Genomic DNA, 26,613 nt, shown 5'->3' with positions numbered 1-26,613 from the left:
CCAAATTGATTGAATTTATTTTTCTATATTTATAGTTGAGACAACTAGAGGGAGGGTGCAGCTCGTGTGGTGAGAGGCGCAGTGCACACAACACTATTTTTTTGTAAAATTATGGTTATTACGCATGATCATTTATGGACAGGTTTAAGAATGACCTGTCAGATAGCAGTGCTATACATTCAACATGTGAATTGCCATATAGGGAAGATACATATACATTCAGTAAAAGGGTTATTTAGAATGTTGCTGGCTATGAGTATGTCTTACACTCAGTAAGAGAGGACTGGGTTTAGAGACTTGGTCAGGAATTTGCCTTGTATGTGTTAAGCAGTAGAAGGGGGGAGTGTTGTCATATGTGAAATATATCACTTACGGCACTGTTTATCACTTTTTACATAATCTGTAAGGTTTTGCTATCACATATATAATTTAAACGGGTGAGTGAGTAAGTGAATTAATAAATGTTTAGGCGCAGAAATGGGACAGGCAGGCTGTTTATGGGCAGATGTGGCACAGACAAGCTGCGTGGGGGCACCAACAAGCTGCTTGGGGCAAAGATGGCACAGACAAGCTGTTTGGGTGCAAAGGTGGCACGTGGGACATGTTGTGCCCCGGGGCAATTTTCACCCCTGGTATCCATATATTTCCAAGGCTGCTTTTCATTCCCAGTCTGGCCCCTGCTCAGCAGTAAAGACGGTGGCTGGTGCCATTGTCCTCGGTCAGTACCCAAGGTAAATACCGTATATATCTGCTGATGTTCCATACACAGTAGGGTCTGATGCAAACAAAAATGTTGCCATAGACAAGTTTATTTTCTATCAAGAGTATGTTTGGCTAGCATTATTATGCAATTTAACCCCCTTCTTATATGTGTCCATTCTGCTTTATGTTGTGTGACCTACGTGAGAAAAGTAAGTCTCTGGGTTTTTGTATTTTTCCCACTATAGTATGTTCATGATTGTTAAAAAAAAATCTTATGAGCCCTGATTCCTGGGATTCCTAGTACTTCAACTGGAAAATGTGGCCTGTGGAGGTGTGGAAGCATTACATTCAGTGCATAGAAGCAGTAGCCATTGCGCTATTATCGCTAGAAGGCAGGTGATCAGCAGGGTCGCATTAACAGTACCAGTACAAGAGAAGCGGCGCCAGGAGCCTGATCAGTGATTCAGTGAGTGTGAGTGCTTATTTATTGGCTTTGGAAGCGGCACTGGAACTTTAAGCCATCAGCAGATTAATTATTTGTTGCTTGCACTTTGATGAGCTCTGCTGAACTGAGTAGCCACTGAAGATTTTCCGATTAACTCACTAGGAATTGTGAAACAAAACTGAGTAATTGCAAGTTCCCATAGAGTTCAGTAGGAGGCAGTAAGAAAAGTCCAAGGGGATGGCTGCCATTTTACTTTTTTGTGTCCTGAAAGTTATTCAACTACATTCATCAACCTGGAAGTGATTTTAGTGCAACTGGTTGTTAATAAACCTTCATGGAATTTTACAGGCATAAAACAGGGACTGTACTGATACATCAACTTCAATGTGTTTAATTTCATGATTAATTTATTGACAAAAAAAAGTAAATACAAAGAAATAGTTTTCACATCAGAGCACAGTGATCAAATTCATCGGAAGCCCATGTTCTTCAAAAACTTTGTTAATATACCTTTCTTTTCTATGCAGTACAGATATATCTGTTTAAGGTCATGAATTCTTATTTAAGGTACATTATTCACCTGCTCAGAGTGGTCACTTTTAATTGTCTTTATGTTGTGGGCAGTGACAGTGCATGTTATGCCTAAGGTCACCAATACAGGGCAAACTCTACTCACAGCAGATGGACATGTGCTGGGCAAGCACTATAAGGCACCTTCTGGAGGAGGCTCAGAATACCAGAGAGTGGATTGCTGGCTGCAGCTGGGCACTACCCATTAGCGGAGAGGGCCTAATGCTGGCACTTTCTTCAATCCCTTGGTTGCCCCAGTCTAACAGCAATTTGGATTCATTTGGCTATCATTTTCCTTCTTCCCTACTGAGCTTCCTTCCAGTTCTGAAAAACAAAAACAAATGCTGTGTTAGTATGTTTTTATTTAAATATTTAGTAAAGCAACAAAAAAGTCTTATACATCTTCCTATATTTTTGTATACTCAGTGGGTTTTAAAAATCTAGGCCCTTATAATCTGTAAACCCACCCCGAGCCTGACATTATTTTAGAAGTAGAGAGGATTGCTCAAGGGGCACAAAGGTAACAAAGCTGTCAATATAGGAAATATAAATTCTTACTTAGGAGTTCAGATATGTGTGTGTATCCTAAGCATGTTACTGGATCAAGTAGTGTTATTTTTAGGTTAGTGTCCCTTTAAGCCTCTCTAGCATCTCAAACAAAGAAACCTAAACCCCATATGTGTTTAATTATTAAGCTGAGAGTAAGCAAACACTTAGAGACAGACGTCCTCCCCCCTAAACAGTACACAGATGCCATGTCTCTCCTACATTACAATGGGAAGGCAAACATACGTATGAGGGTTCCAGTTCCAATCTGAGCTGTGCCGTCTCTGCTCTTCTCCAGTTCTCTTTTCATTGACTGTTCAAAGGCCAGAGCTGCCACTCGGAAAAAGAAATCCTTTACGTGCTCCCCTGGGACACAGACACAAAAATATAACATATCCATGTAAGGACAGATGGATAAAGGCATATTCAGTCGTATTAAATGTAGACACACTAGTCAACTGATAAACCACTCTTTTGAGATATTATCATGACCTCACACACCTCTGTGGATCTCAGATGAAAATAGAGCCAGATCCCTAAACGCCCTAACACAAAACACTAGATAGTGTAGCCTTAGTTGTTTTGTGCATGTGTTGTGTAGTACGTAGAACATTCATTTCTTTATGCTAGTGTGATACCGTTCTTTCCCCAGTCTGTAAACATACACAAGGGACTGGCAAGTGGGCAAGGTGTCTACTCTACTCTTATTATAGGAACTAGAACCACTAGCATGCCAGCTTTTATACTCGCAATGCTATGGCTGCAAAGAGTAAATGCAACTAGGTTTTAATCCTGAATCTTTTATGCATTTCCTCTTTGTGCTATTTAAATGGACAGGTGGACAGGACTAGTATGTGGTGGACAAGACTAGCCAGTGTATACTGCTGACAAATGTGGGGTCTATAATACGGAGACATGTGGCTGACTTGGTATCCAGGATTCAACAACATACAGCCCAGGAGTGAATCCAGCCAAGGTACCCGTTACTAAAGCTGCCCAAAATACATTGCAGATGATATACACAATGTCTGGTGTCCAGTCCTGTATAAAACCCGTTTACAGAAACAGACTGCACTGAAGTCCGATAAAGGGACCACAACATAGATGTATTCATTGTATAACTGCTGCCTTATTACTATGGTATGTGGCAAGTAAAACACACCCAACAGCTTCAGATAGTGCCCCTAAATGTTTAAATTAGAATAGTGAAGGGAGCAGTTGCACCCTGCCACCCTTACCTAAACCTATACTTTTTAGGACAAGTTCAGCTATGCACAGATACCTAGTTTAAGGCAAATCATCTCACCCCATCATATAATAGCTAAAAATTAAACTGCATTTTTACATTGCTTGTGAACTACTTTTTTTTTCATCGTTTACCAGGGTAGCAAGCGGCCATATTAAGCTGCCTGCTTCATGAACTAAACCCTGCCAGTAATAAGATTTTTCTTTTTAGTACTCCATTTTTAATTGTCAGAGAAACTGCTGATTGTTCTCTGACTGTAAATGCGTGGCTTTTCTCTTTCTTTTTTTCTACAGAATAAAAGTTGAAACTGATCATGGATAAGGGATTCCCATAGTGCCATCACATATGGCATATGTGCCTGACATCATCCGCTTTGTCAAGCATGCATCACATATGTGGTTGGCACTGAAATGGTTTAATTAACAGCCAATCCCAAGGTTTCTTACAATGTAGTTTTAGAAAACTAACTCGTAACTGATGTCAGCACTCTAGCTTGCAAATCCTGGGCAATTAACATTCGCACAGTTACGCTAGAAAGATCTTTTGATTGACTACAAAAAAATAAAATACTCTCTTCTCTTCTGGCTCTAACCTGTTTTTGCTGAGACAGACCAGTATTCTGCCTTAATTTCCATGGCAAATTTTAAAGCATCACGCTCCGTCCGCTCACACTCTGCTATAGACTGCAAAAAAAAAAGAAAATACAAAACTGAGCAATTTAAGAACAGGAGTCCTAATAACAGAGCCTAGCTTTAGATCAATATACTTGGCTAGTGCGCTGTTTGTAGAGGTTTTTTTTTTCTAATGTAAATACTCAAACCTAAATAAATCCTTGGTTTCGTCTTAGATTAAGGATAGCAACAATGCCTACCCCATCCATGTTTGAATACCCAAGTGTGAGGTTTTGTTCCATTGTTTCTAGAGATCAGGGTTAAATGAACACCCCAGCCATCACACGCTCTTTAATGCATATAATAGCTGTGTGGCTCCTTGAATATTCGTGTTATCCGTTTTGTCTTCAAATAACAAACCACATTGTCTGCAGTGAATAAATATTTTGCAAGAAAGCAAGGTTTGGAAAAGAACAAGATTAATACATTCTGGCTCAGTTGCATGCTATCTTCATGACAGCCATTGCTATACCAGGAATAAAATATTTCCTTCTGATACCTCATCTTGGTCATCTTACCCCAATGCCGTCACACGTTGATCTGGCCTCTTTCCACACTATACAATTGCATTTTCAAAAGCCAGTGAGTTAACCTTGTAAACAGGTTCTCAAACTAATACCGTTAACACTAAATTACACTACACCACATTTTAAAGTAAATAGGAGTCTACCCCACCATTACGGTTAAAGAAGAACTGGTTTATTTTTACATTTTGTACAGTGATGGATACTCTTTTCTCATAATTACCTCCCAGTGGCACTAATTTACTCACCAATGTGTCCATTTTTGTGCCAACCAGGAAAACGAAGCAATTCTCAGGATCATTTTCCCTGAGGGCATCCTCTACCCAACGTCTGAAAAATAAAGACGAGTTTGAGTACAACCACCCTAAATACCACCAGCTGCCATGGTGAACACTCTCCTGCACATGCACACATGAGCACTTTCCTTCCTCTGTTAAGGAATTTCTGACCATAGAGGAGAAGGGCAGCTTCTAGATCAGGTAAGTGGGTTTTTTTTTGTGTTGAAGAATGCATGTGGTACCAGGACCACCAAACTCTCAGATTAACTTACTTTGTGTGTTCCAAGGTTTGGATGTCACCCAAATCAAACGCAGTAATGATCACTGAAACACATAAGTTGTAAAAGAATAACACTGCTGTAAAGAGCATATAAAATGCCTGCAAAACGGTATAAAGGGAAACAAGTTAGCATGAAAAGAACATTTCTATACTGGTTGAAAACACTAGTGGAGGAATTTTTATACACTGAACTGTGCTAAAACAGACCATTCAGCTGAAAATCAATAAATGTGAGGTTTCATATTTTCTGATTATACTATGATTGCCAGTACATCTTTCAGGGGTTGTAAAGCAGAAGAGATTTATTGGATCTAGAAAACATGTAATATGTATATGTGACACAATTACAACACAAGGTCCATCATCTGATTATTATTATACAGCAGGAACATTGGTAGAAAAACAATGGTTATACTAGGGATAAGTATTTTCAGTACAATTTTTTTGCTTAAAAAGTATGTTTTTAACTTTTTTCCTGTCTGATTTAATTAGAGGAGGTTAGTCAACTTTCGTCTCTTTCCAATAATATAAATATAACTATGAAGGCATACTATATTGTACAGAAGTACATCCTTACCCTGTGCTCCTCGGTAGTATGTTGAAGCAATGCATTTGAACTTCTCCTGTCCAGCTGTGTCCCATCTAAAGAGGAGAGAGAAATTATAAGAAATAGTGAAATATTAGGCAAATGAGGGCAGCATTTTCATAAACTAAACATTCAACAAAGTAACCCAAAGTTCATGATACAGCAAGACATACAAATCGTTTGTAATTTTTCACGGCGCTCAGCCTTTGCACACTGCACAATGTTTTACAAGCTATATACTGAAGCAAAAAAAATATAACATTGTTGTCAATATGGAATGACAACAACACTGTCAATGTTATGGAACACATTAACCCCTTAATGACAAAGCCCGTACATGTACGGGCTCAAAATGCATTGTTTTCAATGGGTTTAGGGACCGCCCATTGTCCTTAAGGGGTTAAATCCCAGAAAGGCGTGGTTACTGTTGTCAAACACAGCCACACATAATCTTTACTTTTTATTACATTTTTTAAAGCAGATCATGCACACAAATCAGATTCTTACTCAAATACCTTAAGTTCAAGACAATGCTGTGAACTCATCACAATCACCGCACCGAAAGTAAATGTGTCACTGACTTCATAACTTTCATGCCATGTTCACATTCTGAGCGTTTCATCTGTGTATTTGGCTGTCTTTGGTCTCTGCTGTGTGTCTCACTCTGAATGCCCTGCTCTTCCATGGTTAATGCTGCGCTTTTATTCATGTGTGCGTCTAGCCCTCTATCTATCTCTCTCTAGGCAAGACTTCTAACTACTAACTATCACAAGCAAAAGATTTGCTTACATTTGCAGGTTAAATGGAACCCCCAAAATCTCAAACCGCTCAATCTCAAAATCGACTCCAATTGTTGCTTTATAATCCCGATCAAACACGTTCTTGCAGAACCTGCAACACAAAAAGTCTAATTATACTAACTAATAATGTGGCTTAAGACCTCCAGATACCCTGAATTTGTTAATAAAGGTGATCTTTCACCACAAAACAGGTTGGACTTTTTTTAAAACGCAATGAAAACATTGTGCATGTTACTCTACACATTTTAAAAGTCTCCTGTTTTTCAGCAATCATGTATCTTATTGTTCACTATTAGGAAATCAAGTGATGAAGGATCATTGACTATATGACTCTACTATGGGGGGATTTCTGGTCAACTTGGAATGTTATATATACACTTTTTTACCTTTTTCATAGAGTCAAAAAAAGAATGGTAAATATCTTGAAAATAAGATATTTAAAATATCTAAAGTATGTAAAAATACAACAGTACAAGTCCAATAATCACATAATGTCACTGATTAACCAAGATTTATAGAAACACATTCGAACAAGCTTTGAAAAAAAGGTGGATTTACCTGTTGATCAAACTGGTCTTCCCCACATAAAGATCTCCCACCATCACAACTTTGGACATCTTCAGCCTGTTGACCACAGATATGAAAAGGCAATCAATGTGGGTATTTTGTGTAAAGATTATTTTACAATATAGTTGTTTTTGGTTCTCTGGACAGTCTAGTGCTCAGATTTGATTATGTGTGGTCTCCTATATAAATCATTACAGTGCAATATAGCATGCAAACATTTTACAAAACAAATGCCTCCCTGATGGTATTGCATGATGCATACATATCTGCCTCCACTTCTCAGCATTAAGAAGACCCTCAATTCTGACCAAATCCCCAACTCCATTTGCAGAAATGCAGCCCCAACCTTGTTAGGAGCCTTATTTGTGCTCCACTGTTGTCTGGAAACACTCATTATTGGCCAGCCCTTTATTGAACAAACTACCTTCTGCTGCTGCCAAATATTTCAAATGTTGACTCATCAGTCCAGAGCACCTTCTTCCATTTTTCTACACCTGGCTTCCAGTGTTTTCCGTGAATAGTTGAGTCTCTTGGCTTTGTTTTCACATCAGAGGTATGGCTTTTTGGCCACAAGTCTTTCATGAAGACCACTTCTGAACAGACTTCCCCAGACAGTATATGGTTGTACAAGGGTCCCACCGTTTTCTGCCAATACTGAGCTCATGGCACTGCTGGACATCTTTCGATTGCGAAGGGAAGTAAGCGTGATGTATCTTTCATCTGCTGCACTAAGTTTCCTTGGCCGACCACTGCGTCTACAGTCTTGCCTGTTTTTTGTGGTTCTTCAAATGAGCTTGGACGGCACATCTGAAAATGCCTGTCTGCTTTGACATTTCTGCCTGGGAGAGACCTTCCTGATGAAGTATAACTACCTTGTGTCTTGTTGCTGTGCTCAGTCTAGCCATGATGTATGACTTTTGACATTAAACTGTCTTCAGCAACCTCACCTTGTTAGTGAGTTTGGCTGTTCCTCACCCAGTTTTATTCCTCTTATATAGTTGTTTCTGTTGTAAATAACGATTGTGTTTCCAACCTATTTGGGAGGAATCACTCTGACTTGCTGATGGAGAATTTACCTATGTAATGGCTCAAGTGCGTTACATTTCTCAAAGTGGGCACTTAATGCAGGACAAGCTATTTAAGTCGCGTCTAATCTCTTGAGCTACATTTGCTCTTCTTTGTAAATACATACTAAGCCCATACTGAAGCCCATACTGAAGCCCATGGAAGAACATAGTGGTGATCTGAGGGATTTTATTTGATCCCGTGACAGCTGCCCAGCCTAGCACGGCTTAGTGAATCAGACTGCAGCTGAATGAGTTTATTGTTGATAGGCATATGTGCCCTTAATTAAAATGACATGCCTAAAAAAACTGTTGTTGCTGTTTAAGTTTTAATGGGGGAGCTGGACTAGGTTGCGAAAAGGTAAATATGTTGTGGGTAAGGGCAATATAAAGGTTGTGCAATATACTGAGCTGTGCTGAGTCGACGCAGCCTCTGTAGGATAAATGGGTAGATTGGGAAGATCAAAGATCTCCCCTGTAATTTGCCCATTGAACAGTGGGACACCGGCCAGTTTGGCAGCCAGGGGGACTGCCACCCCCCCTGGACCTGCCGCCCTAGGCCTAGTCAGCCTAGGGCATGATACACCACAGACATAGCAATGACATTTGACATCATATCCTTGTGCTAAGTATAGCAGACGGTTGCCCCAGAGATAAGTGGTTGGGGAAGCTGGGGAGCAGTCTTGGGTCAGGCCCAGGGAAGTGCCCAGCCAAGGTACATCACTGCTACCCATTCTCCCTTCACCCAGGGTTTTGTTCCTGCCTATCTGCTCCCTCTTCAAATACACACCATGGTCTTCCACCTGCCTAACTGCTCCCACATCACATGCATTCCTGGCTCTGGCTCTCTCCACTCCTGCACTGTTCAACCTAGGCCAGGTGTTGGGCCAACTCTTGCTCCCTCAGTTCTATTATAAAAGATCATTCAACTTCTAAATGGACTCACCCAAAGCTACCCGCATGGCGCTGCTGGCAAGCTGTCCTCACTTGTTCATCAAATTGGGACTTGTAATGAAGGCAGGATTCAGGAGTGTAACACTGAGAAAGAAAAGTGAAAATAGCTGTCATGCTGCATTATGGAGGGTGACAACACCTACCCATTCAGTGTGCAAGTTTACAAAAGAGGCCAATGCTGCTGAACTGCAATGTATACAAACAAATTAGTATAAATTAGCATAAGCATACTAATCTGTATAGGAAAAAATGATGGATTGGCAAACACAAGATACATTTGGTATAGTACACTACAGTGATCTCTGGAAAGTCGCAGAATCATAATACGACAGGCATTATAGTATAATAGTATTTTATATATATATATATATATATATATATATATATATACTGCCCACTTTATTAGTACACCTTGCTAGTACTGGGTTGAACCCCCTTTTGCCTTAAGAACTGCCTTCATTCTTCATGGCATACTTTCGTCAAGGTGCTGGAAACATTCCTCAGAGATTTTGGTCCACATGATGGCATCACCCAGTTGCTGCAGATTTGTTGGCTGCACATCCATGATGCGAATCTCCCGTTCCACCACATCCCAAAAGTGCTCTATTGGATTGAGATGTGGTGACTGTGGAGGCCATTGGAGTTCAGTGAACTCACTGTCATGTTCAAGAAACCAGTTTGAGATGATGTGAGCTTTACATAGTAACATAGTTCATAAGGTTGAAAAAAGACCAAAGTCCATCAAGTTCAACCTATATACATATTGTGTCCCTACTGTGTTGATCCAGAGGAAGGCAAAAAACCCTTATGAAGCAGATGCCAATTGCCCCATACCAGGGGGAAAATTCCTTCCCGACTCCAAATATGGCAATCAGAATAAATCCCTGGATCAACGTTCTGTCCCTATTAATGTAATATCCATAACTTGCAATATTATTGCTTTCAAGAAACACGTCCAGGCGCCTTTTGAACTCTTTTATTGAGTTTACCATCACCACTTCCTCTGGCAGAGAGTTCCATAATCTCACCGCTCTTACTGTAAAGAACCCCCGTCTGTGCTGGTGTAGAAACCTTCTTTCCTCCAGCCGTAGAGGATGTCCCCTTGTTATAGATACAGTCCTGGGTATAAATAGGTCCTGGGAGTGATCTCTGTACTGTCCCCTTATATATTTATACATAGTTATTAAGTCCCCCCTAAGCCGTCTTTTTTCCAAACTAAATAACCCCAATTCTGATAATCTTTCTGGGTACTGTAGTCCTCCCATTCCCCTTATTACTCTGGTTGCCCGTCTTTGAACCCTCTCCAGCTCCACTATATCTTTCTTGTACACTGGTGCCCAGTACTGTACACAGTATTCCATGTGTGGTCTGACTAGTGACTTGTACAGGGGTAGAATTATTTCCTTGTCGTGGGCATCTATGCCCCTTTTGATGCACCCCATGATTTTATTTGCCTTAGCAACAGCTGCCTGACACTGGTCGCTACAGGTAAATTTACTGTTAACTAAAACTCCTAAGTCCTTTTCCATGTCAGTCGTCCCCAGTGTTTTCCCATTTAATACATATTCCCAGCCTGGATTTTTCTTCCCCATGTGCATAACCTTACATTTATCTGTGTTGAACCTCATCTGCCACATCCCAGCCCAAGCCTCCAACCTATGCAGATCCATTTGTAATCGTGCGCTGTCCTCTATTGTGTTAACCACGTTACAGAGCTTAGTATCGTCTGCAAAGATTGATACTTTACTATACAATCCCTCTACAAGGTCATTAATAAATATATTAAAAAGAATAGGACCCAAAACTGACCCCTGTGGTACCCCACTAGCAACAGTCACCCACTCAGAGTATGTACCATTAATAACCACCCTCTGTTTCCTATCACTGAGCCAGTTACTTACCCACATACACACATTCTCCCCCAGCCCAAGCATTCTCATTTTATGTACGAGCCTTTTATGTGGCACCGTATCAAATGCTTTGGAAAAATCAAGATATACGACATCCAGCGATTCACCCCGATCCAGTCTTGAGCTCACCTCCTCATAAAAGCTGATCAGGTTAGTTTGACAGGACCGATCCCTTGTAAACCCATGCTGATATGGAGTCATACACTTATTTTCATTGAGATACTCCAAAATAGCATCTCTTAGGAAACCCTCAAACAGTTTACACACAACAGAAGTTAAACTAACAGGCCTATAATTCCCCGGGTCACTTTTTGTCCCCTTTTTGAATATTGGCACAACATTTGCTATGCGCCAGTCCTGGGGAACAGACCCTGTCACTATAGAGTCCTTGAATATTAGAAATAGGGGTCTGTCTATTACATTACTTAACTCCCTTAGAACGCGGGGGTGAATGCCATCTGGACCTGGTGATTTGTCTATTTTGATTTTTTTTAGGCGGCACTGCACTTCTTCCTGCGTTAGACAGGCGACATGTACTGGGGCATTTATCTCATCCTGCTGTATATTACCTGGCATTTCATTTTCCTCTGTGAATACATGGCGCATTAACCTGCTGGAAGTAGCCATCAGAAGATTGGTACGCTGTGGTCATAAAGGGATGGCCATGACCAACAACAATACTCAGGTAGCCTGTGGCGTTGAAACAATGCTCAATTGGTACTAGGGGGCCCAAAGTGTGCCAAGAAAATGCCCCCCCACACTATTACACCACCATGACCAGCCTGAACCGTTGATACAAGGCAGGATGGATCCATGCTTTAATGTTGTTTACGCCAAAGTCTGACCCTGCCATCTGAGCAATTTCTGAAATACTCAGACCAGCCCTTCTGGCATCAACAACCATGCCACGTTCAAAGTCACTTAAATCCCCTTTCTAATACTCTGTTTGAGCTTCAGCAAGTTGTCTTCACCCCGTCTACATGCCTAAATGCATCGAGTTGCTGCCATGCGATTGGCTGATTAGCTATCTGTGTTAACAAGCAATTGAACAGGTGTACCAAATAAAGTGGCCAGTGAGTGTATATATATAATAAAATTGGTACTGAGTGTGGATCTGTAGCCAAATTGGCATACGCTGAATAACATGCTGCAATTTCCAACTATCCTCATCTAACACACAACTTTTAACTTGAACCCCTGGAAGAGAGCAAATACCCTTATTGCCCTACCCTATGCCCTGGCAGAATGGGCTTACCTTGGGCATCCTTGAGATGACTCTGTCTTTGCTTACAGGTAGCATCTGCTGGTTCAGCATTGTGGCAGATCCTCCTCTCACAGGTAGGCACTGAAGCTCTGTAAGGCCAGAAAGTCGAATGAGGCAGACAGCATCGGGAAGTGATGAGATCAGTGAGGAAGAACAGACACAACTAGAGAAGAAAGAGGGAAGGAAAATGAAAGAAGGCTACCGATAACGGGGACAGTGAGGGTACGAGCACATAATATGAGGGATTATACAGAATATAGAAGTGCTAAGGCCACCGTCCATTACATAGGTCTCTTCGGCTGTATTATAGAAAGTGTTGGGGATGTACCCGCTGGCCGCTATGAGGTTTCCATGGCAGCGGCTGGGGGAAGCGGGGGGAGTGGTTATTCGCAAGGAGACATGCTGTGGGCGGTAGGGGGCGTGGTCTGCGAAGACAGCGAAGGTCAAATTGTGTTTTCTGAGCGCGATGTTGGGAATGTTGCTGTTAGTTAACGGTGTGCTAAGTGTTCATTCCAAATTTAGACCATCATGCCCCTGTTATAGGCCAACGAAGACTTCAGAGTCCCCAACTAGGTAACCTATAAAAAAAAAGGCTCAAGTATCTATGTAAATCACATTTTAATTCTTCATAGGACAGGTCAGAACTCCGGGGCTATGCACGAAAATGGCTGGATATTCATGGATAGGAATCATATAAAGTACTATTAAGGACCAGGTGCCGTCTTCGGCTGGTTTGTCATGATGGAAGGTATAGTACCAGTTAGCTTCTTCCAGCTCAGCATAAGGCTGCTTTGGATGCTGTGTAGTTGCACCAGATGGCGGCGCGCCTGACACACATTTACCACAGCTAGGCCAAGGGTCGGAGGGGGAATGGTTACCATGGTAACGATTAGTGTGCCAGTGGCGAAACGAGACGAACGGCTTTCGTATCCTTTACGTGATGGCTTATATGAGTGTTAAATGGGTACATTGACATATAAGATACATATGTTTTTTGCGATCAGGTCGTTGCTTCGCAGATCATTTAATTGTTGTCACCATAGCAACAAGCGATCTGCCACACCACTAGGCGTTTGCGTTCGGCGTTTGCGTAGCTGGCAGAATAGTAAAGGACATGCGTACGCATCTCGGATTTCCAGAATTCCTTGTTTACGCCAGGCTTCCCGTTGCCTGGTTACCGCAACTCGCATGCAGTTTTTGAGGCCGAGTAGAGTTTGAGCGGAACGGTGGAGCGGAGGGGCATCGCTGAACGGACAGGTGTGGCGCTTTTCTTAGAGTTTTTACAACCCGTTACCCCTTGTCATATGAAACAGACCCCCCAAACCATCCACCATTAACCTTTTGCAGTCTGTCACCCAAACGACATTGATGGCCCACCATCTCCTATGCTATGGGATCTAATGACGTTTTGACAGAGAAGAGTCATCCTAACCCCTTAAATTAAGTTTATAGGTAACATTTATTTAAACAGTTTTTGTTTTATTTCCACTATGCCCTCCCCAATCTCCCGTGCAGTGTTCCTACATATTACACAGTTACCCATTCTGAAGTGTACTCAGGTGATGTCATTTTTTAATCATCAGTGTGTATATATATATATATATATATATATATACATATACAATTATATGTCTACGTATTAGGTATTAGATGACTTGTTTGTATTATTTTTAATATAACATGCTGGTATTTTAGCCATATTCGAACTCCCCTAAACAAACTAACAAATGTAGAAGTTTCTGAAAAGAAGACAACCTATTCTATTTCACAATGGTCATTTTACCACCTGCCGTCACCAACGGATTGTCAAGTGAATAGAAGTGCATTTACTTAGTAGATAAGGTTATGGCGTATTTTTGCATTAGCATGGTTATAATAACTCCCATCTTCTTCGCCCTGTTTGTTTGCTTTGGGTAATGGGCATTAATGTGAATTTGTACCTGCCTGCTGGTAAAATGCTAGTTATGTGACAAATCTGCACTAACCACTGTATTTATTGTATTACCCAATGTGCTCAGTTCCTCATCATAATATCTGAAATTTATAAAAAAAAAACCAAAAAACAATAAACACCTTGCATTGTCTGAGTGGGGACTAAAAGATAAAAGATTCAAGCCTGTGAGAATAAAAACCCTATCAATGTAACCGTCTGGGTGCCATATATATATATATATATAAAACATACTTTATATTTATATATAAATATTTTATTTATATATAAATGTTTTCTCTGCCTAAGAACTTGGATATGAGTAATTTCTTTTATAAAGCCATGGAGATATTTCTAAAAATTCTGTTAGGGCTAAAAATGTACACCCCTCCAAGGCACAGACACTTGTGGAATGGTCCGTAAGTGGAAATAAGGTTCCCATTCTATTTTTTTTTATTAAAAAAAGTTTATTACGTACCTTGTTGGGACACACAGATGAATTTTTAAGGTCTTATGAACCATGATATTTTTACGATGTCTCTTATATAGTTGTGGCTTTACATAGTTTGATAGATAACATGCTGAAATGGAGGGCTGTATATGAGATCTATTGAGGTTATACCCACATTTTAGAACAAAAAATGCATCAGGGGAGCCAGCAACTTTCGTCCTTAAGATATGTCCACAAACTCAAGCCAACTTTTTTGCTAGTCTTATTTGATAACTGGATACTAGTCAGTGACATATACTCCATTATATTGAAGTGCAATAATGTTCTGGCTTATCCTTTAGAGAAATAAACACTTCACAAGATCTCATTCTTTTCTGGCCTGTGGTGTGAGGATGGCGAACACCCGAATTTCAAGTTATCTGCCACCTGACATTGATCCAACAAAAGCCCCAATTGCTTTTGGAGAGAGGGCTTTACCAAAACTGAAAGAGGAGCTTAGAGACCCCAAACTTATTACTCGTCAGAGAGCCTTGATGGCGTTATGTGATCTTGTACACGATCCCGAGAATGTCTATAAGGCTGTGACTTTGGGTAAGTACTGTCATTACAGAAAATGTCAGTGTGTTAGTTGATTTTTGAATGTGTTTTGTGGTTTGGTTTTGGTATTTGAATAATAAAGGTAATAATTCAAGGTAGTTATATTATATTGAATAAAATGGAGGAAGAGGCAGTATGCATAGAGTCATAATTCAGAAGAATGGGGATACATAAGGGGGATTATAACAAGGACAGAGGAGGGCAGAAGAGGGACATATAACAAGGATAGAGCTAGGAGCAGAGCAGAAGAAAGGACATATAACAAGGATAAACCAAGGAGCACAGAAGAGGGGAGATTTAACAAGGACAGAGCAAGGAGGAGAGCAGAAGAGAGGAAATATAGCAAGAACAAAGCAAGGAGGAGAGCAGAAGAGGGGACTTATAACAAGGACAAAACAAGGGGGGGCAGAATAAGGGAAATTTAACAAGGATAGAGAGAGGAGGAGAGCAGAAGAGGGGAAATATAGCAGAAACAAAGGTAGGAGGACAGACGATAGGAAATATAAAAAGAATAGAACAAGGAGGACAAAAGAGTAATATATAATAAGCATAGTATGAGGAGCACTGAAGAGGGGAAACATAACAAGGGCAAAGTGAGGAGGACAGAAGAGGGGAAATATAACAAGGATAGTATGAAGAGCACAGAAGAGGGGAAAATAAAACAAGGATATAGCAAAGAGGAAGCAGAGGGAATAAAACTAAAGCCTTTGCCCATGGCTTATACTGTCCTGGTTATAATAATAATGGAAATTGCATTGGGTCTCTAATTACTTATGCACACTGCAAACTAAACATTTTATCTCACCAGTATTGCTGGGTATTATGGAAGGCCAAAGTTTGTGAAGGACAAATTTAGCCTAACATAATGCAAAGTTAATGCAGTGAGGTGAATTGTTTCATCTCTGCACCTCACTTTTTAGGAAATAAACTCTAATTTGTCCTCTGGGCACAGACCCTCGACAAAAATATTATTAAATGAAGATTGATGAAAATAATACACAAATCTCCATGGCTACAACAAAGATTCCGCTTTGTACATTAAGCACCACATTGCTGAAAAAAGTTCTCATTGTCGGAGTTGCTGCTTGAACATATCAATACCAAATTGTAATACATTTGGGGCAGATTGTTGCATAGCTATAGTCCTGGCTTAATCTGAATGCTGTCCTTAAATAATCTCACTCCAGGCAGAATGATATAGTGGTAGAATTGTTTAATGTATAAGCAAGCCAAGTCAGCCCATATGTGCTGATTTTTGATCACATTGCCTCGCTGCCTTTAACCCTTGGCATTTGCTTAACGGACATGGCAAAGGGAGGTATTCCGATCTTTGAAGCTGCATGCAATGCTTGTAATGGTTTGACAGCAAAATGATAATTAAATGTAAATGCAAATGTAGCCGGAAATTGTAGATTTCTAGAGCTTTAAAAAAAAAAACTCCCAGCCAAAAATATCTGTAGGAGTATACCTAGTTAATTATCCTAGACCAGGGGTGCCAGTTAAAAACTCTTTCCTGCATACTAATGGGGTAGGTGGGTTGTAGACTAGTGGTCTGGATGAACTAGATTATTGGTACTCGTCTCCTTTTTTCATTACTTTCTTCAATCACACCTGGAATTCCAATGTTTATTCCTCTGTCATCCACTACCTGCCAGTCATTGGTGGCTCAGTCCCAAAAGCTGCCCACCGCACCGCTCAGTGTACATAAGATGTGCTCCTATGCATCTTGCACTGATATATGCATGTACCCACTCTCTAATTTAGAAGAAAACCTTCTATATGACACGATGCCCAAGGAGGCTGCTTCAGTCATCTATATAGTGGGCTGAACGTGGCTTAAAATGGATAACTGCCCTGGTTAAATGCACTTAACCAAAAAATGATTTGGGCACATTTACCCCATACCGCTGGTTACTCTTGTTAAGTAATCACAAAATAGTTTGGATACCTTTTAAGTTTTCAAACCATGAATGAAAAGGCCCACATCAGTTTGTAAGAGACAACAAACTTTCAAGTAAATGGATATATTATGTTGGATGTTGTTTATTCAGAATTCTAGATGAATTTTTAAGTGTTTCAATTATTTGCTTACTTTGGTTCAGTGTGGTTTCAATACGATCTGGCCAACAAGTGGGATGGGTACAAGAGCCATTAAGGTTTGGCGTGTTTGCTCATGACACAGTCATCGTTTCGCAGCAGAAATAGTCTGTGCTCTCTCAAGTTTTACAGATGAATTCTGCAGTTGACCAACAATTTGAAATTATTCTAGCCTTGGTGCCCGAATAATTATAATTTTAATAAAGACAGGAGGCGAGTATTTTGCATATCTTCCTTTACTCTCACCAACAGCAGCAAAGAAAGAGTTAATAACACAAGTGAAAACAACCAATAGAAACAGTACACAGGTGGTATATAAACCCCTTAACTATCTTCCTCTTCCTCTTTCGTCCGCTGTGAACCGGAACTGAAGAACGCAGCAAACCGTCTAGCAATGTAAAACCGAACCCAACACCCAAACTGGAACCAAAGTCAAGAGCAAGGCGACAATGCACTCCAACTGGGAAACAGAACCACTGACACGGAGATGGCAGCAAGCTGAAACAAAGAGAGAGACATAACAGAACCAAATTCTTCACAAACATGGTAACACACAGTAGAACGAGTCATCACAAATTAGCAAACGCAACGGAGCAGACAAAACCCCCCAAAAAACAAATTCAAACCTGGCCTACTTACCCAGAGTGTACACCTAACCATCGGGAGGGCAGGGAGGGAAAATACTCGCCTCCTGTCTTTATTAAAATTATAATTATTCGGGCACCAAGGCTAGAATAATTTCAAATTTTAAGGCAAGACAGGAGGCTTCCTATTTTGCATTTTTAACGCCGGAAACCAACGCCATTGCTCCTGAAGAAACCAGGCGAAATAAAACGGTGGAGGCACGGGACCAATCTGCCGCTCGCAGAGTATCCACTAAAGCTCCACCAGCCCGAAGGGCACAGGAGGCCGCAGCTCCCCTGACGGAAAGAGCACCGATGCTCTTGAAGGAGAAGAAAACAGCCTTGAAAGGTTTCACAAAAGGAGAGGAGTTGAGATGTCAAGACCGGACAGAGCGACGTCGTGCGTGACAGATAAGTCCTGACACACCTGGCGACACATATTTGGGTCGCCTAGAAAACGGCTAGGATACAGATGAGAACAACTCATGGAAGAAATAGAGACAGCATGAGCATCCAAGGCGCTAACATCCAAAACCCTGCAAAACGATGAGACAACACAAGGGTAAGTTTCGCCGACAACTGTCTGAGGGAGAGCGAATCGTTGTCTGGCCATCCCGAAGGAAATCTAACACGACAGCTACTTCCCACAGAGAACCGTAGCGTGGCGCCGGAGGACGGGATAAACGAATACCACGCAAAAGGTGGCAGACTAAGGGAGCCAAGGGGATCCATGTGCCGTCCCAAACTCCAAGGAGCCCAGCCTCACCAAGCTGTCCGGTATGACATACTGGTACCTGGAGCCTAAGATTTGCAGAGCAAGGACTGAGCCGCCTCCAATAGGCCCAAGACTGTTCGGGGTCCCCTGAAATCATCCATACCACCAGGAGGAGATGTCTTTCCAGGATGTGCGGATGAACCTGGACCTCCGGGCCCGTCAGGGGATAGTACAGAGATGGGATCTCCAGAGGATCCTGGGCAGATACCCGCAGCAGGGCTGGAAACCACGGCTGAGCATGCCACGGGGGGGGGGTCACCAGAACCAAAGACCCCCCGTCCCAACACAGGTGATGGATGACCCTCGAAATGACCGTCAGGCGATTCGTCCTGGATGCAAATAGGTCCAGATGCAAGACCTGACTGAGAAGTCTCCAGTCGCTCGCATCCCGCCAGTGTCTGGAGAACCTGTCCGCCAAGAGAACCGCGGCACCCGGGAGGTATCCTGCCTGCAGAGTATGCTGCACGCAAGGCAAAAGTCGAAAAACGTCCTTTGTTACCTCTGAGGTACTTGGACCAAGAACCCCCTAAGCGGTTGATATACCGAACCGCCGACATGTTGTCTAAGAAGCCTAAGAAGAGAAAGCGGCTTAGGACCAGGTCGGAGTTGAGAGAATTGACTAGAAACCCTAGTTGGTGAAGGATCTGCACCACGAAGCGGTCTGGACGAGCAGGGTCTCCCGGCAGCTAGAGAAGAGCAGAATGCCTAGATAGACTATACACCTGATACCCCTGGACCTGAAGAGAGCCATAACCGGCTTCAGGAGCTTTGTAAGGCACCAATGGGCTGAACTTAGGCCGAAGGGAAGGGCCTTGAACTGCCATACCTGCCTGCCCCAGCGAAACTGAAGAAAAAGCCCGGAATCTGGGTGAATCGGGACGGAGAGAAAGCATCTGAGAGGTCTCACCGTGTAAACCAATCACCTTCCAACATAAGGTCTCAGAAGAGACGGATCCCTTCCATTTTGAAGTGGCGATAAACGAAAGCATTGAGAGCCCGTAGATTGATCACTGGGCAGAAGTCCCCGGTGCATTAGCGTACTAGGAAAAAGGAGCTGAGGAAACCGATTGATCCTTTTGCCCACTGGATAGCCCCCTTGTCACGTAAGGTGCAGAGTTCTGCTTCCATTAAGGCCTGATCTGTAATGCCCCCCGAGATGTGGGCGGTCAGCGTACCTGAAAAGGGGGGAGAGCTGAAGAACTATCTGGAAAACCTGTACCGTTAGGGGGATCCAAGGGTCCGACGAAATACACACCCAGTCGTGGAAAAAGATGATATATGGCCCGTAACCCAGGGAAGGGAAAGAAGGACAAGAAACATTCGGGCTTACCGAAAACGGAGCGTCCCCTGGGAAATCCGGAAGCGCCTCTACTGTCTCCGCGTGGGCTGAAGGCCCTCTGTTGGAACGGCGTCCTGTAGGACATATGGTTCTGAGGGAAGTACCGGGAGCCTCGGGATGAACGGCTGGTGGCCCGGCGGTCGACCAGCCCTCCCAGAAAAACGAGGGCCAGTCTGAAAGACCTTCCTCATTGACAGTTTGGCCTTATTCCATGATGTCATCTAGGATACGTGGCGGTTTGATTCCTTGACAAATGTGTCTCCAAACAGTAAGCGGCTGCACCCAGGTCTTTAGGGCCCCATTCCGCCAACCTGGGATCCATGAGGAGTAGCCTTTGCAACGTACAGAAGAGATTGAAACTGTTGCATTTCCCAACAGGCATACCACACAAAGTGCCCAATCTCAGATAGTCTTGGGATAAAGTGGTGTCTCCTATAGAACTGCTCTGTCTGCCAGGGATAGGATTTGGGTGACTGCTCCCAAGTTCTGCTGGGGATCGTCTAGGTGGGGCTCATCCACCAAATACTCACGGACGAAGCGCGAGTCTAAATCTCTGGGCGAGACCAGATTTGCTGAAGCCTCTGATTCACTAGATGAATCCGCGTGCCATACGCCCACTATAGATAATGGGTCATGCAAAGGAGTGTCAGAGGGTTTTGGGCGTTTGGCAGGTACCTTACCCTTGCCGACTGAAACACTACTGCCCTTCCAAGGCCGTTTGGAGCCGGATGCCTTTCCTTCAGATTTCTCGGATTCTGACTCCGATGGTATTGCCTCTGGTCTGGAGGGAGCAGGAGGCTGCCCTTGGGGCAAATTGGCAGACGTTTTAGAGAAAAAAGGATTCCCCTGAGTTAGAAAAACTTTGCCCCTAACCAGGCCATAAAGGCATCCTGGGATGGCACAGTATCCTGAGACATTATGTCTGTATAAGGTAGGTGATGAGAACAGGGACGCAGCCCTTATATTGTGCACGGCCACAGGGACGCAGCCCGTATATATTGTGCACGGCCACAGGGACGCAGCCCGTATATATTGTGCACGGCCACAGGGACGCAGCCCGTATATATTGTGCACGGCCACAGGGACTCAGCCCGTATATATTGTGCACGGCCACAGGGACTCAGCCCGTATATATTGTGCACGGCCACAGGGACTCAGCCCGTATATATTGTGCACGGCCACAGGGACTCAGCCTGTATATATTGTGCACGGCCACAGGGGCTCAGCCTGTATATATTGTGCACGGCCACAGGGGCTCAGCCTGTATATATTGTGCACGGCCACAGGGGCTCAGCCTGTATATATTGTGCACGGCCACAGGGGCTCAGCCTGTATATATTGTGCACGGCCACAGGGGCTCAGCCTGTATATATTGTGCACGGCCACAGGGACTCAGCCTGTATATATTGTGCAAGGCCACAGGGGCTCAGCCTGTATATAATGTGCAAGGCCACAGGGACACACAGCCTGTATATAATGTGCAAGGCCACAGGGACACACAGCCTGTATATAATGTGCAAGGCCACAGGGACACACAGCCTGTATATAATGTGCAGGGCCACACAGCCTGTATATAATGTGCAAGGCCACAGGGACACACAGCCTGTATATAATGTGCAAACCACATGGACTCTGCCTGTATATAAAGTGCAAAAACCACATGGCCTCAGCCTGTATATAATGTGCAAAAACCACATGGACTCAGCCTGTATATAAATGTGCAAAACCACACGGCCTCGGCCTGTATATAAATGTGCAAAAACCACATGGACTCGGCCTGTATATAAATGTGCAAAACCACATGGACTCGGCCTGTATATACATGTGCAAAACCACATGGACTCGGCCTGTATATACATGTGCAAAACCACATGGACTCAGCCTGTATATACATGTGCAAAACCAGAAAATTGCCAACAAATATTGAAAATAATGCAGGGCTCACCCTGTAACCACTCCAGTGAGGCACAGAGAACTCATAGGAAAAAGGGGTCCCAGATAGGGAAGAGAGACGGGAAAAATCCCCCCAAAATGCACAGATGCAAAGAAATAATGAATATAAATAATGAAAGACAAGTAAAAAATCTACATATACACATATATATCAAAAATCTATACTGTATATAAAAAGGGCATACCCACCTAATTATCTAGAATTAGGTGAAAAAAGCAATATGTAATGAATAATAAACGGATATTATTCAATAAATCAGCAATAACTGTAGATAGGAAGAGGACTGACCTGCAACTTTGGTGAGCAGCAAAGAAAGAGGAAGAGGAAGATAGTTAAGGGGTTTATATACCACCTGTGTACTGTTTCTATTGGTTGTTTTCACTTGTGTTATTAACTCTTTCTTTGCTGCTGTTGGTGAGAGTAAAGGAAGATATGCAAAATAGGAAGCCTCCTGTCTTGCCTTAAAATTAAAAACATTGATAGGGCCGATAACTACTGTGATAACCATGTGTCTCTCATGTACAGGTTTCTTGGAAAGTCTAAAATATTTACTGTATGACCAAGACTGCACTGTCCGAGAAAAAACAACAGAGGTCTTCTACATCATAGCAGGGCACAACGTAGGAAGGTGGGTGTGAGATGAACGTTAAACGGACACCCGCCAGGTTATCCTGTAACAAAAAGCAATAAAAGATATCTTGTTGTTAAAAGGGGAAATGACTATTGCAAGGCTGTATAATTTTATCCTTCTATCCCTCTATCCCAGACATAATGGTGCCAGAAAGACATTTAATTGTGCTTTGCTGATATATACTGCAGATAGAAATAGCAAGTATAGCCATGAATGACACCTAACTTACGTTGAACTTGTAAATGTGTAGACATGTTCCTTGCGAATGTTTTTTTTTTTGTCGGCCTTTGAGCCACCTGTCTGTTTTCCATCTAGACTTAGCTTTACCATTCCTGCACAACCAGCTGTATATTTTAATATTACATATCTACATCTTTTCAACTTCCCACAAGAATAGTAAGGACATAGCTGGTCTAAATAACTTGAAGCATAATAATTGTAAAATGTACAAAATGTTTCCCTTAGTCCAGTAGCCTGAAGAATCAACAGAACCATGTATAAGTTTTCCGTATCTGTTGACATGAGCACAGGTGGATTTGCTTTGTTTACTTCTACATTTTAAATGGCCTCACAAGTTGTGGTGGTGTAACACCTTTTAATAAAATTTTGAATGCTGTAATACATTACATATTGTGACTTTCTGTTCCATAAAACTCCTCATCCTCAGACCCCCTATTCATTCCTAAAAGAGCAAATGTATATAATAGTATAATACTTTCACTACAAGAACTGTAGAAGAATGAATGTACTTTCTAAGGATCTTTCTTGAAGACAGCATTGCACAGTGTCTCTTCTTATTCCAGGGAAGGTATCTTGAGAAGTGATATTATCATTGCTCTATCCCAGCTTCTGGATGATCCTGTTGATATCTGTAGGAGGAACGTGCACCAAACATTTGAGATGCTGGCTGAGCTCCCAGCAGGTAAGAAACACTATTTTTGGCTTGAGAAAAACTTGCTATACAAATGACAGATCATATTTCATGATTATGCAGGAGCCCTGGAGAGAAATAAGTCAACTTTTTTTATTTGCAATATATATATATATATATATACATGTATAAGAGATTATGAGCTAATATTAAAGTGCAAACTAAATGAATCCCATATTTTACTGCATTCCATTTGGAGAGGAAGTTCTAGTTACCAGTCACACTTACCTTTATATATATATATGTACAGTATGTCCATGTGTTTAGTAACCTGAATTTGCCATACTATCCTATTCTACCCTGTACTATGAACCTTCTGATGAGTTTAGAAGGTAATTTTGATTCCAAATTGACATATGAACACAGATCCTGGAAATAGAGAACAAGTATAAAGGATAACTATATATGAGCAGGATTACTATATATTATTGAGGCGAGAGGGAAGGCTATGATGAGAGCTGGAAAGCCAGAGGGAATCGGCCTGTAAAGACAGTAAGGGTGGATGAAAAAGATGTAAGAGAGAATAAAAAGACATGGATCATACTGATGGGATATGTGGAGGTACAGCAAATAGGATGGGGGATAACAGAAGATGGGATGAAGAGAGGAAGATAAGGTGGAGATGGGAGGAAGAGATGCAGGAGAGAGGCTGACAATGTAGCATTTTACGAGAGGAATGGACATAAGTGGAAAATAGAACAATAGTCGTAAACAGGATGGTGGAAAGAAGTGTACTGAGATTGAATAATAAGCAAAAACGAGAGGAGGCTGAACAAAGGCCAGAAATGAAAAAGCAAAATTAAGTAGCAAAACACAAACCGGATATGAGAGATAAGCAGACTTGTGAATGTCATCATGCTCCCTTCCCATCCAATGTTATAGTGGGGCCCAATTAATTTGGAGAGGGTGAGGATAAGATAAGGCCAGCAATGGTCTTCTCTGAATGTTCCCACTAGGTGGCACAGTTGTCTGCCATCTGTCAGCCTCCATTGCTTGTCGTAAGAGCCATGTCCATTCAGTGGCTTATCATTTTTTAGTAATAATATTCCATCTGTTTCTCTGCAACATGGGTGACAAAGGATCACTGGGAACAATGCCAGGGTTGGCAATCATGCATGCATGTGTGTGCTTACCAAGCTAATATTGGATGCAGATTGTCTCTACATGTGAAATGTTGCCCTTATCTGAAAATGGCCAAGTGCTTACCTTCACTTCATCCAGTGTAGAGTTTTCATACACTTTGTCTGTTACAGTAACCTCCATGGGCTGGATAACGTTCTTCAGATAAAATCATAGATACCACAAGGATACACAGGTCAGCTGGATACAGTATAAGCCAAGTAACCTACTCTAGACTGACATAGTAAGAGCAATTCTATACCTAATTGTCAGTAACTCAAACTAGATGTTCATGATGATTACTGCTGCATCTTATTCACTGATCGGTCCTTACTGATTTGCATGATGGATTTTCAGCCCCTTTTAAAATGCTCATATGACGTAACCCTCTCAGGGGTCTTGGGGCTGGATTGTTGATGTCTCCAAATCTGGAGCTGACTCCTTTATAGTCTTCAAACACCTTGTGGTACAGAAACCTCCTGATTGAATCCACTATGCTAATACAAAATAGTTGGAACCCTTGCTTGAGTACAGGTGACTCAAGAATCTGTTTGAGTCCTAATCATTACTACAGCTTTTTTGGATATGACTAATGTGTTCATCAAAAGGGTTAATATTTTGCAGGGTTTTACTCCTGAAGGTCTTTGTTTAACCTTAACTCTTCATTTCCTCCTTCGGTGTATCCACACAAACTATATAATTGTGTGTGTGTGTGTGTGTATACTCTATCGTTCAAAAGTTTGTGGTCACTCAACTGTTTCCATGGGACATAAGGACATTTACAGAGTTTTCTTATGATCAATTAGCCTTTTAAACTTAAAATTGGATTAACGAACACAATGTGCCCCTGGAACCCAAAAGTGATGGAATGATAAATGGCCTCTGTATGCCTATGAAAATATTCTATTAACAATCAGCTTTCCAGCTACAATAGTAATTTACAGCATCAACATCTGCACTGTACTTCTGAGCCATTTCATTTTATTTTAATGGACACAGTTTTATTTTCTTTAAAAACCAAAACAAAAAAAAACCAAGAACATTTCTAAGTAACCCCAAACTGTTGAATGGTAGTGTATATACATGGCTGGATTGGGGATGAAGAGGCAGCCCTGGCACGTTAAGGCCAGTGACCAACAAAGACATAAGTGTGTTTGATGTCTCAATACGAAAGGCCGTATGCTACTTTTTATGGTCAGGTAGCAGCTTGTGGCAGGACACTGCGGCACTCGATCTGGCAGATCAGGTAATCAGCTAATACAAATAAAGAAAAGAAGAACATTTTTGGGGGCTGTTGGTGGGATTTTCTAATTTTTTTTTTTTAAATCTGTACAGGATGTTTCAAGCCTTTTTCTTTTACTCCCTTTTTATTATTTTTTCATAAATCCTTTTGCGCTGGTTTATTGGTACACCTGGTGATGTCTCCATGCTAGGGTCTCTAGGGACCCCCTCTGCCACTGATCGCACGTGCTGTGATCAGCACAGCGGGGCTGACGTCTATCCAGGCACTGTTACACTGTCTCTGACAGTTCTCTCTTGCTGACAGAGGGGAAGCTAGGCTTGATCTCCCATGGATCAGCAAGGAGATCTTCTACTGCACCTAAACAACGCAGAACGTCCTTAACTGGTGTTCCTTATATCCTGGATTGTGAAGTGGTTAAGGGTCAGCTCATTTATAAAGTTCCAGGTGGGTGTAAACACATTTTAACAAAAGATATTTGACTGTTAAACAATTTGAGCCCCACACCCTTCAGATTAT

At 41.9% G+C, this 26,613-nt stretch overlaps 2 protein-coding genes across 2 annotated transcripts in view; one reads left to right on the top strand and one right to left on the bottom strand.

The window, feature by feature from the left end:
- Positions 1-1,976: 1,976 nt before the first annotated feature.
- LOC149290299 (ras-related protein Rab-36-like) lies at positions 1,977-12,458 on the bottom strand. Its single transcript, XM_089489658.1, has 9 exons — positions 12,399-12,458; positions 9,226-9,317; positions 6,638-6,739; positions 5,840-5,904; positions 5,255-5,306; positions 4,953-5,034; positions 4,102-4,192; positions 2,510-2,629; positions 1,977-2,041 (listed from the first exon to the last, which is right to left on the bottom strand). Exons 1-9 carry the CDS (start codon positions 12,456-12,458, stop codon positions 1,977-1,979), a joined length of 729 nt encoding a protein of 242 aa, XP_089345784.1.
- Positions 12,459-15,180: 2,722 nt separating this feature from the next.
- The window catches only part of LOC149290297 (radial spoke head 14 homolog), an 82,114-nt gene continuing 70,681 nt past the window's right edge, over positions 15,181-26,613 (top strand). The window contains exons 1-3 of the mRNA XM_089489393.1: positions 15,181-15,379; positions 22,699-22,801; positions 23,608-23,726. Coding sequence (XP_089345519.1) covers positions 15,181-15,379; positions 22,699-22,801; positions 23,608-23,726 — 421 coding nt within the window. The remainder of the gene's footprint in view (positions 15,380-22,698; positions 22,802-23,607; positions 23,727-26,613) is intronic.

The sequence above is a fragment of the Sceloporus occidentalis genome, unplaced genomic scaffold (assembly GCF_023333645.1).
Source record: "Sceloporus occidentalis isolate IW3139 unplaced genomic scaffold, rSceOcc1.0.p SCAF_40, whole genome shotgun sequence".
Taxonomy (NCBI): Eukaryota; Metazoa; Chordata; class Lepidosauria; order Squamata; family Phrynosomatidae; genus Sceloporus; species Sceloporus occidentalis.
Note: the sequence above shows the minus strand (reverse complement) of the source record. Positions and strands in the feature narration are given on the sequence as shown.